Source organism: Channa argus, chromosome 5, assembly GCF_033026475.1.
Source record: "Channa argus isolate prfri chromosome 5, Channa argus male v1.0, whole genome shotgun sequence".
Taxonomy (NCBI): Eukaryota; Metazoa; Chordata; class Actinopteri; order Anabantiformes; family Channidae; genus Channa; species Channa argus.
In genome coordinates, this window is record NC_090201.1 from 23474767 (window position 1) to 23492870 (window position 18104).

The 18104-nt window shown below is 43.6% G+C and overlaps 1 protein-coding gene across 7 annotated transcripts in view; it reads left to right on the forward strand.

Moving 5' to 3' along the window:
• Positions 1–11271, forward strand: part of arhgef10la (Rho guanine nucleotide exchange factor (GEF) 10-like a) — a 99423-nt gene extending 88152 nt beyond the window's left edge. For all 7 annotated transcript variants that reach the window (XM_067503347.1, XM_067503344.1, XM_067503349.1 and 4 more), the window contains 3 exons: positions 1706–1877; positions 7322–7444; positions 7937–11271. In XM_067503347.1, coding sequence (XP_067359448.1) covers positions 1706–1877; positions 7322–7444; positions 7937–8481 — 840 coding nt within the window. In that variant the 3' untranslated portion in view covers positions 8482–11271. The remainder of the gene's footprint in view (positions 1–1705; positions 1878–7321; positions 7445–7936) is intronic.
• Positions 11272–18104: the final 6833 nt, after the last annotated feature.

Below are 18104 nucleotides of genomic sequence, written 5' to 3' on the forward strand. Positions count from 1 at the left end.
CATCGTCAGAGTTTATATGGATCTGATGATATCACGAGCCTTTGTTCATTTGTTTTATACATCAATTTCATTTTTGATATGTGTCATGATTTCAGACATTTCTTCCATGTAACCAAACCATAGCAAAGTAGGACATGCGTGGACATACAAGCTTTGATTAATACTGACTGCCAGGCCTTGTTCTTTCATCTTCACATTGCTGCTCCTTTTTCTACCTGCTTTCTCTCATCACTCACATGTCCACTCGACTCCCCCGCCACAGCTCCGAATGGATATGTGGACAAAGATACCTTCTCACCTGCCCGTAATGAAGGACTAATGAGTTGTTCAGACCAGCTGTAGTGTTTGCAGCCTTAGCTCTGCTTTTCGAATCCCACTGCTGGTGGTGGACGAGGGCTGTTGCTGTTAGTGTGACACTGCTGAGTTTGGTGGAAAGGGCACGTTACTGCTGTCAAGCTTCACTGACCGCCTCATCTCTGTGTGCAATTGTAGATTCAGCACAGTCAGACCAAGTTGTCGGATGGGGGCAACAGCTGTGGCTCAGACTTGTCCTGTGTTTGACACATTGTGGCAGGCATTTTGAATATTGGGTCTACATTTGTGATAAATTATTTGGAGAATTCAAACTGAGTGTTTGGTTCAAGCACATTTTTAGAAAACGATTGAGATTCTACAGTCTCGGTCAAATGGTAAGATGCCTTAAAACATTCAAACATCCTGTAATATGTGGCCTCATATTACGTATGGTAAGATTACATTCAACAATTACAGTATGTCAGTCGCTGATTAGCTGCAAGTCACCACGCTTGCTAATGATAAATGTGATAATTAGACGGGATATACAGTACAATGGAGCTGTGTTCATCTTCCCAAAGCAGAATTGCAATGGGCTATTGAAGGTGAAATTTTCCTTTTCATTATGGATATCACATTTTTTTATGGCTAGACTTGAAAAACCGAGAGATGCTTCGCATACCGTTTCCCAGGCGAAGCAGGCACCCACTGCTGAGGAGTCAATTAAAAGAGAAAACACATCAAAGGCTTTTTTCCTTTTCCCTAATTTCAAACAAAGAAGGACCCACTGGCAAGGGCACACAAACAGGTGCTAATCCCTGTCCGCTGGTGCACTTGGGATGGAGAGGTGTGGGGGGGGGTATATTCTCATCTTTACTCGCTTTCTCTGACTGACTAATTGCTCACCCTCATGCAACTTATGCACTGACAGTGATATGAGTTCCGAGATGATGCCCAAACCAGCCCCTGTCACGCCTTGAACCGCAGGGGCTGCATGTGTTACCGTGATAAGGCTTATTGCATTTATTTCGAGCGCCTCATTAAGACTGGGTGCCTCAAACTCTCTTTTCGCATTGTGCTCTTAAAATGATAGAAGCCACGGGAGTGAAGCAACAACATGTCACGTGTGTCAGGGACTCAAAGTACAAAATTAGGGGGCACATTTAGACTTTATTTACGGAAAAAAAAAACAAGTGTGGAGCCGATTGAGTGGGCTTCCACTGACCTCCTCATGTCATCATATCATCATGGCAGTTATCACAGCTGTTATCAGGTGTGGCCTGTAGTGACGTCCATTCCATTAATGTTAAGTCAAACTTACTTCCTCCTTTTCATTCTTTACTTCTAATGTTGATTGCATTTTCTTCCCACGTTGCTGTTATTTCTAACAGTGTTATGGTTTCCATTACAGATGTTTGAAGTCCACCCAGATCCAATGGTTAGTGTCACACACATGACCTGCGCCGGTGGAGGCGTGTGGATGGCGTTCTCTGAGGGTTCTTCTATTCGTCTCTTTCATACTGAAACACTGGAACTTCTTCAAGAAATCAACATCTCATCACGCTCAACGCTGCTGAACACGGGTACACACACACACTTGTTTTTCAGCAAATTGTTATTTTGAAATGATATTTATTTCACCGGTCACATCTTTTTCGTAATTACATATGAGGAACAGGCGAGCACCAGCAGAACACTGGTGATTCTCTAGAATGGTATTCGTGTCTTGTCCAAGTTGCTCCTTGGGTCGTGTACTCTGGGGACTGACCCGAATAAGCATCCTTCTCAGGTCTTCACCAAGCCATAATAGAGTCATGAGGTGAGGGATGGGGATTAATAAAGGAGAAATAAAGTCAATGAGGAGCAGTAAAATGGCAGTCAAAGATTTTCATACCAAGGGTTCCCATGGAAACACTCCTGTCTTTTTGCACCTGTGTTATCAGGCCCATTTTACCTTATTTTCTCTGCATGTACCCTCTGACTTTCTTCCTTTTTGAGTTAATATTTTGCTTTCTTTTTGTCCCACTTTCTCCCTCTTACTCGCTGTTTCATCTCATCCGCTCTGCTTTAAAATCCTCACACCCCCAATTTCACTTCTCACTGCAGTCCGTTTAGGATGCCGCAGATAGCCCCGTACTTCCTGTGCGCCGTTCTTCACGATGGATGAAATATTTATCGGCCAGTGTGGGTGTTTTTCCTTTTTCAAGGAAAGAACTGTGGTTTAAAAAAAATAATAATAATAAATTGCAAAGAAGGATACCAAAAAAAAAAAATTAGTCTAATGGTGGTAACTATAGAACATGTGACTCACTCTCAGCTTGCCTCCGTAATATTCAGGCTGTGTCACGTGGGCCATCAGCTCATTCAGTGCATGTGAAGATTTGATTTGAGCTTCAGTGAGTGGTATAGTAAATGCATCTGGATTTAAAAAAAAATGTTGTCCTTCTCACTGAGTCACACCAGGCTGTGATTGATGTATTTAGAGCAATACTCAAAGCTGTGGTAGCACTCTCTCCCAGAGAAATATACTTTCTCTTGTGAGTCGTCTAAAGTGCAAAGAATCAAAACACGCATGTGGTTCAGACCATTTTTTTTTCCTCTCTTAGATCAAAGTTTTTCGCTCAAGAACAGGGTTGGCAATGGTATCTGGAGAAAACGCGTGACCCAGAGGTCATTTTCACCCAGCACCCATGCCCCCGCCTTGAAACATGCAGCAGATTTGAGGGAGGGTAGTTGCCTCGGAGCCTGGCCCTGGGGAAAGTTATAGGGTGAAAAGAAAAAGAGTTGTTCAGCTCATGTCTGCAGGGTCCACAACAGGAAGACGATCTTTGACTTATTTTGTGATTTGTTGAGCTCTCGAGAAAAAAAGGGTGCATCCCCCCCCCCCCCCCCCCCAAACACTCTACGACCAAAGATACTGCACATGAAATGCTGATAGTTTTTTCTTGTCAGTGAGTCTCTGCTCCTTCTACTTGACTTATGCTAGGACATGCAGTAATGATATACTCCCTAATCCTCTTCCCTTAATGTGATTTATACTCGACAGGGAATTCCAGTCGCAGTAAACAACAGAGAAGTTTCTTAGGCAGAGGAAACTGCTGATCTTTCCTCAACTAATGCCTTTAATAGTTCTGTCCTTAGGCTGCAAAATATTCCACAATAAAGTCCTTGGTGACATATCACAGGGAAACATTTGTCTTTGGAGACATCTTTTTAAGGCATATACTGGCTCCCACGATAAACCCACTGCACACTGCAGAGTGTGTGTTCTGCTGCAAAACTTGGAGGTGCAAGATTGCTTGAGGTTAAGCTATACCTCCTTAATCTCAAGTGCCTTTGTCATTATCCCTCTTTATCACAGTTCTTAAAGACAATGCCTGGCACCCACATTTTCCGACTTAACTTCAGATTTCATGGTAACCCAAGAGTGGGCGTTCTCTCTCCCCTGAGCTCCCTAACCACAGTACAAATAGACTCGGAGGCATTGTGAGCAGGTGGCAGACAGTTTCGAGATAAAGGTCATTTTTGCCGAGGCCTAACTCACTGCTGTGACCCTCAAAGCTCTGCCCCTAAAGGCTTCTGCTCTCCGTTTGCTCAACCTCCACCTCCTATAATACATCTTGTGACAGCTTACAACTAGAAATTATTCATCTCTGCACAGTGAAATTAATTAATTAATGACACTGTTGAACCGCTCCGTGTGAATCCACTTAATCGAAATATGACGCCGAACGAACACGTAAATACTCATGTAAATCCGGATTCTCTTAGTTGTGATCACTTGAGTGTTGGTGTAATTCCATTATGGTTGCCAAGGATATTATGGTAAACGGTCTGCACTCATATAGCACTTTTCTACCCATTGGCACTCAAAGCGCTTTACACTGCTTCTCATTCACCCATTCACACACACTCACACACACTCACACACCGACGGGGCTGGGTCCGGGAGCAACTAAGTTGGAGTTCAGTGTCTTGCTCAACGACACTTCGTCGTGTGACCGGAGGAGCCGTGGATCGAACCAGCAACTGGTGGCAATCGGTGGACAACCGCTCTGCGTCTTGCGCCACATTCTGACCTGAAAAGTTACACACAAGAATCCACAAACAAACCTACAAGCAAATTAATGCAAACATGCTTTTAATTCATATGCGAGGGTGAATCTTGCACAGTAATTATGTGAAGACAAAATATGCTTATTATTTTAATAAGATTATGTGCGTATGTGAGTTCACATGTACAGCTGTCTAGTTTTTTTTAAATTAATAGGTTCACATCATTCATAGCTATATATAGAGCTCTGTTTGAAAGATGAGGAATAGACTCGAAGTGGAAATGTGAGAGTTAGGGCCACTCTCTGAAATGAAATTCAAATTAATACTGTTTTCGAGCTCCACGTATCTAATGAATAAGGCACCATAATAGCCCCTGTAATAATCATATCATTAAAAGTCATTGTTCTCTCTTAGGTCTTACAAGATAGGACCTTATACTAAAAAGTACAAAAGGTGTTTGTGGTGTATTGCTTTCATTTTCAGGCTGTACTAGCTAAAGAGTAACACACACACACACTTTGTGTACTTTCTGCAGTTATACACATTTTGTATAAAAGGCCATGCAATATATTTAATTATCATAAAGTTTATCTTTCTGACTGTTTGGACTGGTTATTTTTGTCTTTATCATAAAAGAGCAGTGAGCAGGCACCGTGCTCCTCTTTGGATGATATTTATGTCTTGTATGAGCTGCTCTAACCTAACACCCTCTGAAAATGATGTTTTTCCTGACCTCAATCCATTTACCTCAAGGCACTCCTTGCCCTACTAAGTCCATGTACATACAGGTGAACCTCAGAACCTTGAGATATTAATGTTGGGTGTGGTTACCGGTCCAACAAAGAGCATTTCTTACAGTAAACATTAGTTACCGGAGCATGGGAGCAGGCACAGGTAAATGGTTTGGGTTAGGATCAGGTTAAGCATCATACAACCCCGATTCCAAAGACGTTGGGACAAGTGTAAAACCTAAATAAAAACAGAATGTAATAGTTTGCAAATTTCATCAACCCGTATTTTATTTACAATAGAACATAAACAACATATCGCATTTTGAAACTGAGAAATGTAAAATGTCATGGAAAATATTAGCTCATTTTGAATTCGATGGCAGCAAACCATCTCAAAAAAGTCAGAACAGGGTGATGGTGACCATTGGGTAGCATCCCCTCTTCTTTTAACAACTGCCTGTAAATGTCTGGAAAGTGAGGAGAGCAGTTTCTGCAGTTTTAGGAGAGGATTCTTGTCTGATGGAGGATTCTAGCTTCTCAACAGTTCTGGGCCTTTGTTGCCATATTTTCATTTCGTTTTATGATTCGCCAAATGTTTCCTATTGGTGAAAGGTCTGGACTGCAGGAAGGCCAGTTCAGCACCCGGACTCTTCCACTGCTAGGCCATGCTGTTGTGATGGGTGCAGTATGTGGTTTAGCATTGTCTTCCGGAAATATCCAAGGCCTTCAATGAAAGAGACGTTGTCTGGATGGGAGCATATGTTGCTCTAAAAGCTCTATGTACTTTTCAGCATTGATGGAGTTTTTCCAGATGTGTAAGCTGCACACGCTATAGGCACTAATTCACCCCCATAACATCAGAGATGAAGGCTTTTGAACTTTCTGCTGATAACAAGTTGGATGGTCCCTCTCCTCTTTAGTCCACAGGACATGATGTCCATGTTTTGCAAAAGCAATTTCAAATTTTAATTCATCAGACCACAGAAGAGTTTTCCATTTTGCCTCAGACCATTTTAAATGAGCTTTGGCCCAGAGAACATGACGTTTCTGCATCGTGTTCACATGTGGCTTCTTCTTTACGTGATACAGCTTTAAGTTACATTTCTGCATTGCACAGTGAACTGTGGTCACAGACAGTGATTTCTGGAAGTGATCCTGAGCCCATGCAGAGATGTCCAGTAAAGAATCAGGCCCGAGGCCCCAAAGATCTCATGCATCCAGTTTTGACCTTTGGCCTTGCTTTGTCTCTTACCTCTTGTTAAAGTGGACCACAATATTTAAAAACACTTAAGAACACCAAAAAAACCTCTCACTTTTGCGTAGCCTGCTGCCCAAGTGGGTTTTTTTGAAAGCAGCTGTCAGATTTACTCGTTACTGTCATCTATGGTCCAGGTGGTGGGGGCTGACTGGTTATAGAAAAGTATGGTAAACGGGTAAAATAAAAATGGCCATTTCACTTCACACACACAATGGTAGACACCGACCCTAGTTGTGTGTTCTTAAAGGTCAGGAAGATGCCAGTCAAGCACTGAATGTACAGTACACAGCTACTCTGGGCTGAGCAGAGGTTTGTTCTAACCGCCTAGAATGATTTAAAACACCGGTATATAGCTTTACTTATCTGGAAGGGTTGAGATGTCAGTTTCTCGAGTGTCTGTCATTTTGCCAATAAAGGTGAAGCTCCCTGCATATGAGTTTGGCTATGTACAGTTAAAAAGCTCAGTATTTAAAAACCAGTCAGACCTCAAACATATAATAAGAAATGTTTAATACCAGGTTTGCTCTTGCATATTTCCTACTTTGTAGGAACTTTTATGAGAGTTTCTGTTTCAACTGGGTCAGTTACAAGAAGACAAATCCAAATTTTTCATAATATTCTGTAACCCGGAGCCCTAGGTAGCTGTGCTGTGCATGTATTGAACTTGTCAAATACAGATTGATCACAGAGCTTGAACCTTGCCAAAGCTAACACTGATAACTGGCAATATAAAAGTATATTTGCTTCATTTTTCTTTTCTTTTTTTTTCATCATGCTAGGCCTTGAGATGCTAGGACATTGTAGGAAATACAGTATTTTGGCAGAACCTCTCCAATCAATGGAAGTTCATAATTCACTCTCCAGAAGTTGTATCACTCTGTCAGTAGGGAGTTATGTTATTTTTTTTCAGGCTGTAATTCTGTAACAATAGGTGGTGAAGAAAAACTCTGTTTAATTTCTGTTGATGTTTGTTGTCTTGCAGGTCAAAAGAGCATGCGAGTGACGAGTCTCCTCATTTGCCAGGGGCTGCTATGGGTGGGCACTGCTCAAGGCTTAATTATCACTCTTCCGGTTCCCAAACTGGAGGGCATCCCCAAAATAACAGGTACTGTGACTCAACAGCCCCTCGAGAGGTCAATAGAAAAGCCAAGAAGTTTTTGAGAGAGAATATTTCCTGCACTGCTGATTATCGAGGTTATTTTTCTTGTGGCTCTGGGAATTAGTGTCAATATTACCAGGCAGGCAACACACAAATCACACTGTATATATTTTCCTGCAGGGTAATTTAAAAACTGCCTGGCAGCAGTTTGTTTATTACGCCATGTGAATGAGGTTGTTGCTTTCCCGCTTTTTTATCCTTGCTTCATGATCCACTTATTCCAAGGTATCTTATTGAATAATGTATAAATACACTACAAAGTAAATTCTTATAAATAATTGCAGATATGTGTTGGTGACATATAGCGTGATGCAGGGAAGCCATTTCCAATTCAACACTGGATGTTTAACTGATTGGTAGTATGTTGTATCTTTTGTCTGTCTTTTAATTATTGTGTGTGTGTGTGTGTGTGTGTGTGTGTGTGTCTGCCTTCTTCAGGAAAAGGAATGATCTCTCTAAATGCCCACTGTGGGCCTGTGGACTTCCTGGTAGCCACCACCAGCACCCTGTCCCCAGACCTGTTGAAAAGGGATTCCGTGGGCGATGGCCTGGACTCCGCTTGTGGAGGCGAGGACCGCAGCGACAGCTCCTCTCAGGAATCGCTGCAACAGCCTTATCACGGGGAAGGAGCCGGCAAAGGACGTGGAGTTCTGCTGCAGTACAGGCTGCGCTCCACATCGGGATTACCTGGATGTCCGTTGACGGCGCTGGGCGACGAGGCATCAGACTCCTCCCTAGAGTCGTTGGAGCACAGCGTGGAAGATGGATCTATCTACGAGCTCAGTGATGACCCTGATATGTGGGTTAGAGGCCGTCCCTGCAAAAAGGACTTGGGTCGCAGGGACAGAGTGATCTCTGCGGCAGTTATCTCTGGAGGAAAGGGCTTCCGCCGACTGAAGGAAGGAGCAACAGCAGGTACTGGGACCAGTGGGGAAGGTTTAGAGAATATTCTCATGGTGTGGCAGCTTCCTCTGACAGTGTGAAAAAATTGAAAAATATATTGCAGGGTGGGTGTATTAATGGATGTCTACCCACCTTAACCTTGAATCACCTGTTCCATAAATTCAGAGGATTTGACTAGATGATGAGAAGGTGTTGCCAGTGTTTTAGAGCTTGACATGATTCAGCCTGTGGAAAAAGGAAACTAAGACATACTGTAGAGGTTCTGCCAGCCCATAGGACGCATTGAATGTCATCATCATCTCAGCAAAAGTAGCCACCAAGTAGTTCCATGTGATTATTTAGATCTGGTTCAACCTTCCGACTGGAGGCTGATATGCCTCCATTTAATCTCATTGCTGCGTGTGGTCTGGCACATTTATTTTACGTGAAGGACGTCTATGTGAGCACCCATGGTCGAGAGGCCGCCTTTGTTGGGGCTGCCACGCGCTGCAGAGTTAGAGACGGACGTCTTTTATCTGATCCTGTGGGACAGAGCCCATCTGTTTGGAGCTGAGGACCTACCACTGCATCACAAAGGACATTAGCATCACTTTATTAGCTTTGCCAGCCTTTCTCAATTCCCATACAATGTGAATGAAGGATACTTTCTGTAACGTCTCAAAATTGGATCTATGATCAAAAATAGGAACCGAAAAAGATCTTTGCCTGGGAACAATGTGACGCCGCCGTGTCCTCGCCATGACTTTGCTCTGAAAGGTCATGTTGGCACAGGGGTTTTTAAAAAACTGTTTTGCAAAACAAAATTATAAGCATCTAGGCTGCTGTAATTGTTATGAACTGATTAAGGGAAATGAAAGTTAATGAGAATATTATCTTGCCCAAGTACTATTAATGCCAGATCATCTGTCAATTAGATCAAACAAATGTGTGCACAGGCTTGTTAATACACAACTAGCATTAGCTGGAAACCTCATATATTACCTGTGATACTAAGCAGAGCCCTAGTTATCTAAATTCTGTTCCCTCAACACTTGTTTTCCTTCAGCTTTCATGCAAAAAGAGTTGGCAAATATTTTGGGTTCATTGCAGACATTAATATTTCATGATCAGGATGCGAGAATGCACATAAGCAAATTGTCAACCCTGTTGGTTGGAAACCTCGCATCTCCATTTGTATCACGTTTTCAGGAAAGCAGAAAAATGACATGCTCTGTGTTTAACCTGATAGGCTTATTAAACTGCATCGAATTACAAGAATATGGTATAAAGGTTATGCACAGGGAGTTGTCTGTCTTAACTGTGAGATGAGGAGATTGTGGAAATACACTGTTTTAATCTGACAGCTGCAGGAGGCTGAACCAGAGCTGCTATGAGAAGCATTCAGTGGGTAATATTCAGAGGCCGTAAGTTAAAATTAGCGTAGCATTAGCATCCTTGTAAACGTGGACGTCCATCTATCGTCTATGTCCCTGACAAAGGTGAGTTGACACAGTCTGTGGAGGGACACAGCACTATAACTCTGGCAATACATGTAGCTTTGTGGATTTTCAAAGGCAAAGGTTATGGTGATATCATGCCCCCCCCCCCCCCCCCCCCCCCCACCTACCTCTCTGCTTAGACCCTCCACCACACGTGGATTCTCGACTTATCCTTTCATCGCAGATGAAGCAGAAACGTCGCGTTTCAAATTTGTCCGAGGCACATTGAGGTTTTCTCCTCCTCCTCGCAACTACAAATCAGAAGCATGTAAACATCCGACCGTCGGCCGGAATTGTTCAGTAAAATACAACGAGGAAAAGTGGCCTCGGACGCTGTCGCCTGAACGTGAATCCCAGTGTCACGTGACAAATGTAAGCTGTAATTTGTGAATTAATGCCGCCGCATGAAACCTTTGCAGTACCCATGAACCAGGTACCGTTTAACTGCTTCCCAAGCTAATCTGCTGACAGCTATGATCTAGTTTCAGAGCTTTGTTGACCTTTGATGGATATTGACTCATTTTCTTCTTTTGCTTACACTACATGTGTACAGGTATTATCTACACACTGAATATAAATACTTACACAGGAATGTACTGTACTAATAATTAGAACTGTTACAGTACTAATGAAACCTATATATTCCCTTTTGGAAAGGACTGCAACAGTGTTGATGTTTAAGATTGTACTGAGGACAGTTTATTCAGTGTATTTTCCTGTGGTGTTACAAGGTGAATCCAGTGTATGAAAAATTGTATGTCCTTTGTTTCCGTTAGTTATGATAACACACGCTGCACAGCTGCTGAGATCTGGGAACACGGCGAGGCACAAACAGTCAAATGCTCCTACAGCCTTTAAACAAACACCTTGCTTAGCCAGAATTAGTTGCCAGAAAGCAATGGGCACATTAAATTTATTGCCCAAATTGTCAGCTGCAAACATCCGTCACAGTTCACGGACCCAGCTCAGCTTTGACGCACCGTACTCGCTGTGGGTGCGAGCACGGTTTGGCAGCGCAATGAGCCATTACCGCTAACATAATGGGTGCATTCACCTTTTGCTTTACCACCTACAACTGTCGGCTTGTTTACAACCCGCGTGAACATCTGACAGCGGGTGTTTCTTGACCCATCGGCCTTCGCCTTGTTGTTGCCAGATCTCAGCGATCGCTGTGCTGAGCAAAATATTACCTTAATGTAATGATGGCCAAATCTGCAAAAGTCAAATTAGGAAACTTTAGTAATAATCCCTAAATAATCAATTGCAAAAGTATTACATTTAATAGCGTATGGAAACGTAGTGCTCGTTCCCTCTTGGTGCAGGACAGTAAAGTCTAAACATTGTCTAACAAGTGAATGCTGAATAAAAATAAAAACAAATCTTTAAACATGAGCTTGACTTTGTTTCCTTAGTGTGGCTGAATGTGACTGCTGATGATCTGCATCACACTAGTTCCTTCTCAGTGACTCAGCAACAGTCTGTATTATTGTTTCATGTTTGTCGTGTGGATTAGAATGAGCCTGTTTCTGCGCTGCGCCAAACGGACGCCACTGCTAACAATAACAGGGAACCAAAATCGGGGTGTGACCCCCCCAGACACCACCACCCCACAGGTCACATTGGCCAGTGTATTGGTTTCTTTTCTCTGAACAAGTCTACACGATGTGACAAAAAAAAAAAAAGACATTTTGATGAAGACTTAATGGTAAAGTACAAAAATGAGCAGCAGCATTGGTTTTTCTCAATTAGAGTGCAGCTTCTAGTGTTTGAGTAAAACTCCATAGTTAAACGATGAACCACTGAGACTTTTTTGTCACATCCTTTATTCCCCTTCACCTTCATCTTAGGTGGAGCGCTAGCAGCTTATGTCTCGCCGCACTTCAGGGAGACAGGCAGGATTGTTATGAGCAGGCTCAAACTGCAGGTGAAAACACACTGGGGAACACCTACCATTTTCCATCCTCCTCTCTCACCTCTCTGACTCTCTACCTGTCTTCATCTCCATTGCTGGGTTGCTTTATCCTGTCTTTCAATAAATCTCAAAGAAGTCCTTACGGAGTAGGAGTCCTCAATTCGTCGCATTAGCTGTGGCCATTTGCTCGTGACCAGTCGTTAGGTCAATGGGCGCTAATGCCCTTTGACTTTAAAGCTACGTTAATGGCTTCATATTCATGCTAACTCCGCGTGGAGCAGTCAGGCCCCATAAAGGCCCCCGCTGGTGCTGACAATGTCAGACAAAGTGGGACAGGGCAGAGGGAGTGAGGCATTCAATGATACAAGCCTCAGCAGAAGCCTGCGGGAAATCGGCGGGAAAGGTCAACGTTAAAATAAAGCACTGACGATCACGCGCTGAGAGATGGGCATGTTCAGGCGTCTGTAGCGGCATTCGGTGCATGTTTGAGAATGTTTTTGCATCGTTGCTTGTCTAACAGAATGCGTGCCGTTAATAAGCCTCCTCGTCCTCAGTGGACGTGTATAATCTAGGCTTTGTTTACTACTACTCGATTTAGTCTCGCTGCGAGCTCTCATTCACCCAAGGTTTTGGCTCAAAGATGTGATCCTGGGAGCACCCAGTACGCCAACCAGGCATCCAGCAACACAATGCTGATCACACCGCTACAGGAAGCGTCTGAAAGGGTCCATAAAACTCCGGTGAGAATTGAGAATGCAACACTGATCTGATAAAGCTGTGCTGAATTGTGCCTTGTACCTGGGTCAGCAGTAAAACACATCCTCGCCTAGAAGCAAAATGACAAAACGAGAGGCTGAAATGCTGCGCAAGCATTCCACTCTCAAAACTCACACAGCACCGGGCATAAATATGTGTGCTTTTTCTCGTGGGACTTCCCAAACCCTTTTTTTCCTAAACCTCTCTATAGATATTTTCTGCCAATTAACCCTGCTCCAGGAGAGATTTGCCTATCTCGAGCCCCAGCCTTGCGCCTGTGCAGCTTGCAGCGTCACTCTCTCCGCGTCTCAGGTATAATTTGCATGCCTCAGTCGAGGCTAAACTGAAGCCTATGAAGCGGTGCAGTTTGAAGGTCTCCCTGCTTTATCTGCCGACTCCTAAAAGCCAGGCGTATTTGCATTGCTTTCCATTTCCGCAGGCTTGGCAGCACGAATGATAAAGGAAGAGGAGCACACTGTACAAACCCTGCTTAACAAAGGAGGCAGTAGCTAATGATTTGCATACGGAGAATGCGAGGATAAGGCCCACACAGGGGCGGCTGCCTCGGCGTCTTATTATCTCCCTCCATCAACGCTCGGAGGTGATGCCTGTCGACATCCGGTGCACAGCCTCGCGCGTTGATGTGTCCCCTGGCAAAGTTAGCCGCACTTTTTTTTGAACAATCAATGTTTCCAATCGAGAATATTGCCTCTCAGTTTGCCAAACGTGTAGAGCTCTGAACTAAATTCCGCACTGTGCCCAGCGGTCTCTCATTGTCTTTCTGCAGACACGTCTCACAACGCTCAATGCACACGTATGTTTTATTTACTGCCTTTTAATCATGCAGAAGATTAATAAAATTTTGATCACCGTACATTATTCAACTTGTCCCCTTGGAGAGAGAGGTCTGCCTGATGTCGTGACACCGTGTCTGTGCAGAATAGTCATCGTCTCCCACAATATTTATCGCCTCATCCATTTATTTGTAGCCGTAGTGTCTGGGTAATGCTCTCTTCCTGCTGGGCCGTCCTGTGGCCATTTGCAGTCTGTAACATCATAACAGGTGAAGTGCAGCTGAGGCGTTTTATAGGCCTGAAAAGCGAGAGTCCCATCCCAGATTATTATTCGCTGTTGTGATGTGTAAGCTCACCGGTTTTAAATGCTCTGCACTGCCCGGCCTCCTGCAGTGTTTTAGTTTCGAAGACTGTTTGGGCCTTTGAAGGGTGACCTTCAACTCGTATATCTGTTGCTATAACTCTCCGCTACCATCTCAGTGGGACCTCTGCGGCGAAGATAAAATTTAGTTTTATGTCTCGCCGTGAATCAAGTCACTTTTCTGCCAACGTTTCTCCCGACTGCTCAAACAAAAACGAGAACGTTACCATTCGCGTCCGATCTGTCTGCTTTTGCAGCTCTGTTGAATTTGGAATCCAGCCACACAACGTTTGCGAGGTAAACAACGCGCCGGATGAGGCTCTGATCTGGCCGGATTTCAGCGCGGAAGCATCTCGTCTTTGCTTTCGCCGTCGGTCGGCGTGACGTGCTGATGCAACACTTGTCCTGCGTCTGGGATTCACCATGAATGTCTGGGCCTGTTGTTTTTTTAATCATAGCTGTGGCTCCAACCAAGTTTCCTGTGTTTGGACTCATTTTCGTTTAATTTTCGTTTGCTGACTTTTTCTTCTGACTGTCATTCGTGCATGTCTGTCACTACCCGCCCTTTTAGTTCCTTCCATGCTCAGGATGACAGATGCCGCCCATTAAAACCTATTTTCATTGTGTTATTTTAATTGTCACAACCAAGTTTTGTATAATAAAGGTGCAAGAGGGAGTCACATTAGCATCTCCAATGCATTTAGTATGTATTTCATATCATATGTGCCGTAGTATCAGAGGGTTTTCAACGAGCTGCTGTGTCTCTGCTGCTTTGATTGTGCCAGTCAGTGGGACACATAAAAAAACTCCCTCACACCAGCTCATCAAGCCTGATTTGGACTCTTACTAGAGGGAAGTGTGACTCAGTAATGGACAAAGCATCAGAGCTGACAAGCACATGCACAAAGCAGGTAGAATTCTTAGCTATTCAAAGCTATAGGAAATTAATATCACTGGTGGCAGGTATGATATTTATTCAAAACGGGCTTCATGTCTCGATAAAAAAAAAGAGAGAGGTGGTTTGGCTTTGCAGACAGCTTGGCAGCTTAGACGCTGTCTGTTTTATAGGCTGGACATTCACTGTAACCAACGATGACAGGTTCTATTTTTATACCCCTCACTCCTCTGAGAGAGATCCTGAAATCCAACACTGCCACGGCAGCGGGCTGGAACAGGAATGGCTCTTGTTTAAGACGATAAACATATTGCATGTGGAAATTAGGAACATAATTAATTAAAACGGGCCAAAAATTATAAGGACAAATATTGTTTTCCTTATGGTGCATTTACTCACGGGGCTTTCTAGGACACACAGTATGTTTTGGAGACACACGCTCAGGACTTTGTCAGTGATTCCTATCACATTCAAATCTCCACTAACTGGAAGTTTGAACCAGAAGAAGACGAAACCAGAGCTCTACCACGTTCCTAATTACATAACACACGTCACATAAACATTCAAGTCTTATAGAAATCTGGTGCAGTAAATGCTTTTCTACATTAGGCCACGAGACTCACTTTGGACGCCCTCACTGATTTAAACCTGCTTCCTTCGTGCGAGTACATAAATGCCATTAAACTTCCCTTTCACTTCCCTATGTCCAAATATCTCTCTACTTCCAGCTGGAAAATGCCTCCAGGTGACATCACTCGGAGGAACTTTCATCTCACATTATGTCATGTCGAGTTTGCAATCACGGGCAACCTGCTTTCCTGCAGCTCAGCCAGGTGACATCATTTGAGCTCCTAATGATGAAAAACTCCTCTGGGAGTTTGTGAGCGGGAAGCAGAGGAATATTTTAATATAGTGAAGTCGGAGGGAAATTTAAAAGCATTATTGTCCATTCGCATCCTAAATTACAGCCATAGAAAGCGAATTGGAAATCGGTGAAGTCGCCCTCAAACTTGAAGAAAAGTTCATAATGCACCAGCTATAGAACTTTGTTGTTGGGTGATACCTTTAAGTACGAATGTATCCAGCTACTCCCAGAGGGCCCCGGGTTGCCTATCGTGACATTTCTGCGTTTGCTGTGGTTGTTATCTGTCTGTCAGGCTGCCACTGGCTCCTGAGGATTAGAGCTACAGCATTTGAAGGTTGTCAGAGCTGCTACAGAGTAATTATTCCCATTACCACAGTGGACACAGACATACATGTGACATTATGTTCAGCTAATGTGCAAAGACAACTTGCAAAGCCTCCGATTATTTTGATCCTTTTTAAAAATAGCTTTATCTCATTTATATCGGGTATTTACTTATTTAGATCGCTGACAGTTTAAATTGTCTGTTTTTATTTCCTCATTTTTACATCTTGAGTCATAGCTCGGTCATTGTTCTACTATTCTGAGGGAGAGCAATAATTTGGTCCCATCACTTTGTTGTTCGCGTCACTGCAGTGATCTGCACGTGCAAAAGGATGCGATGCCGTCACAGGAATGCTGCATTCCTCGCTGGGGACAGCATAGATCGTGTGGACGGGTCCTTCCCTCAAGGTTTGTGTCGCTATCCTGTTCCCGTGTGTAGTTTGTCCCCCTGCCCTTGTCTTTTGTTTTGTGTCCCCCCTTTGTGGCCCTTGTGGCCTCCTGATTAGTTAGTGTTAAACCGGCCACTTTCCTTGCTCCCCTGCCACACTCACAATTTAATTTGTCCTCCGCTTTTGGTATTTAAGTTTCCATTTGGATTTATTTTGTTTCATTAGATGTTGATTTCCTCTGTCCTCCTTGTGGAGGTTTTTTTTTTTAGTTGTGTTCGCCCCCGCCCACCCCCCTAATACCTTACAATAAACACCCCTTTTACTTTGAACCTCCTCTTGCCAAAATACGCAACCCGTGACAGTTGGTCAGACACGTGTACGTGCTTTGATTAATACGTCATCTGTGCCTTTGAGCATTTTAATCATATGTTATCTTTATTTCAAACATATATTTCTTATCTTTCCATTTGTGTTCAGTAAAAATAAAACGGATCTCGTGGAGGAGTGACATGAGTGCACACCCACTCCTCCTCCTCCTCCTTCTCTTGCGGACCCTCCTTGGCCGTTGTGAACACTTAGGAGTTGCAGCTCATGCCTGGAATATACAAAGAGAAATTCAGCAGATGCTCTGAATACACTAACAGTAAACGGTACTATAGTTTGTTCCCGAGGTGCAAATGGTACTTTCCAGACTCGCCCTTCATTTGGACGCTCAGCGTAATAGGATGTGTATGAAAACAGCACGGATGTCAGACCAGCTGTCAACAACACACATAGAGTCCACTGGTTCCATTTTGTTTTGGAGACATTAACACAATAGATGAAAAATAAAAAAAAAAACCTTCTCTGATACCCTTGTTTTGAAACAGATGGGCCTGGCTCGTTCTTAGCCGTCGCTTGAGGTAGTTGTCATGGTCTCCATCAAAATGGGCCGCGCAGACAAATAAACCAGTGGCTACTGATGCGATTGTGTTGCTGTCACAGTCTGAAGTGTTTCTTTTTATTTTCTTTTTCGTCTCATTACTTATACAGGATTACCCCGTTGGCGTGTGCAGTAAGTTTAACCCAACAGTTTACTGCGGTAGTGCCTGGGAATTGCTCCACAGCCACGGGGGATCCCAGCTCACATTCAACAAATTAGGTGGCAAAATACAATAAACTCGATGCCCTGAGGGGCTTTTATTGTAATATCAACAAACCAGGTGGCAGAAGCTAATCTTACACAGTATACAGACATAAATGCCGGAGACAGACTGTGTACACTCTTTATATTGGTTGCTGTGTCTAAGGTTTAATGCTCATACAAGATGAAAAGCTCCGTGAGAGGGTGTCAGGGACAGTTAAATCATTTTAAAAACATTATTTAAGGCTCTCAGTGGACAGAAAGCCAATACTGGAGATAGGGAATTGTGCCTGCTGTTTAACAAGTGAGAACAGTCTTCGTGCGGTACTTTTCCATCAGTCGTGATCAATGTCAAAAAGTGGTCGGAAAGGTTTCCCGTGAGGTTCGAGCCGATGCTGCGCGCTCTCCGTGCTCTATTTACAGAGCAATAACAATGTCAAACATATCGTATGCACTTAGCAGAACAACCATCTGCCTTTTCACATCTTTAGGGCTAAAAATCCAAATGTCGTGTTTGCTGCGTGCGTGACTCCAGGGGTGGCAGCGCCGAGGTCAGCTGGTCTGCTCCTTCGGCCCAGACTGAAATGCGTCGGTCATTACGGGCGGATTGCAACGAGGGCTTGTGCTGACATCCACAGTCTCCGCAGTGTGAATCCTATTGACTTTTTAAACCATGACTTTTGGAGCATTTAGCCATATCTAATATTTAACCCGACTGTTAGCACCAGGTCAGCACAATTCAGCAGTGACCTCAGAGTGGGAGTCACATTATTAAGTCATGGATAATCTCGCCTTCTCTCTATGAA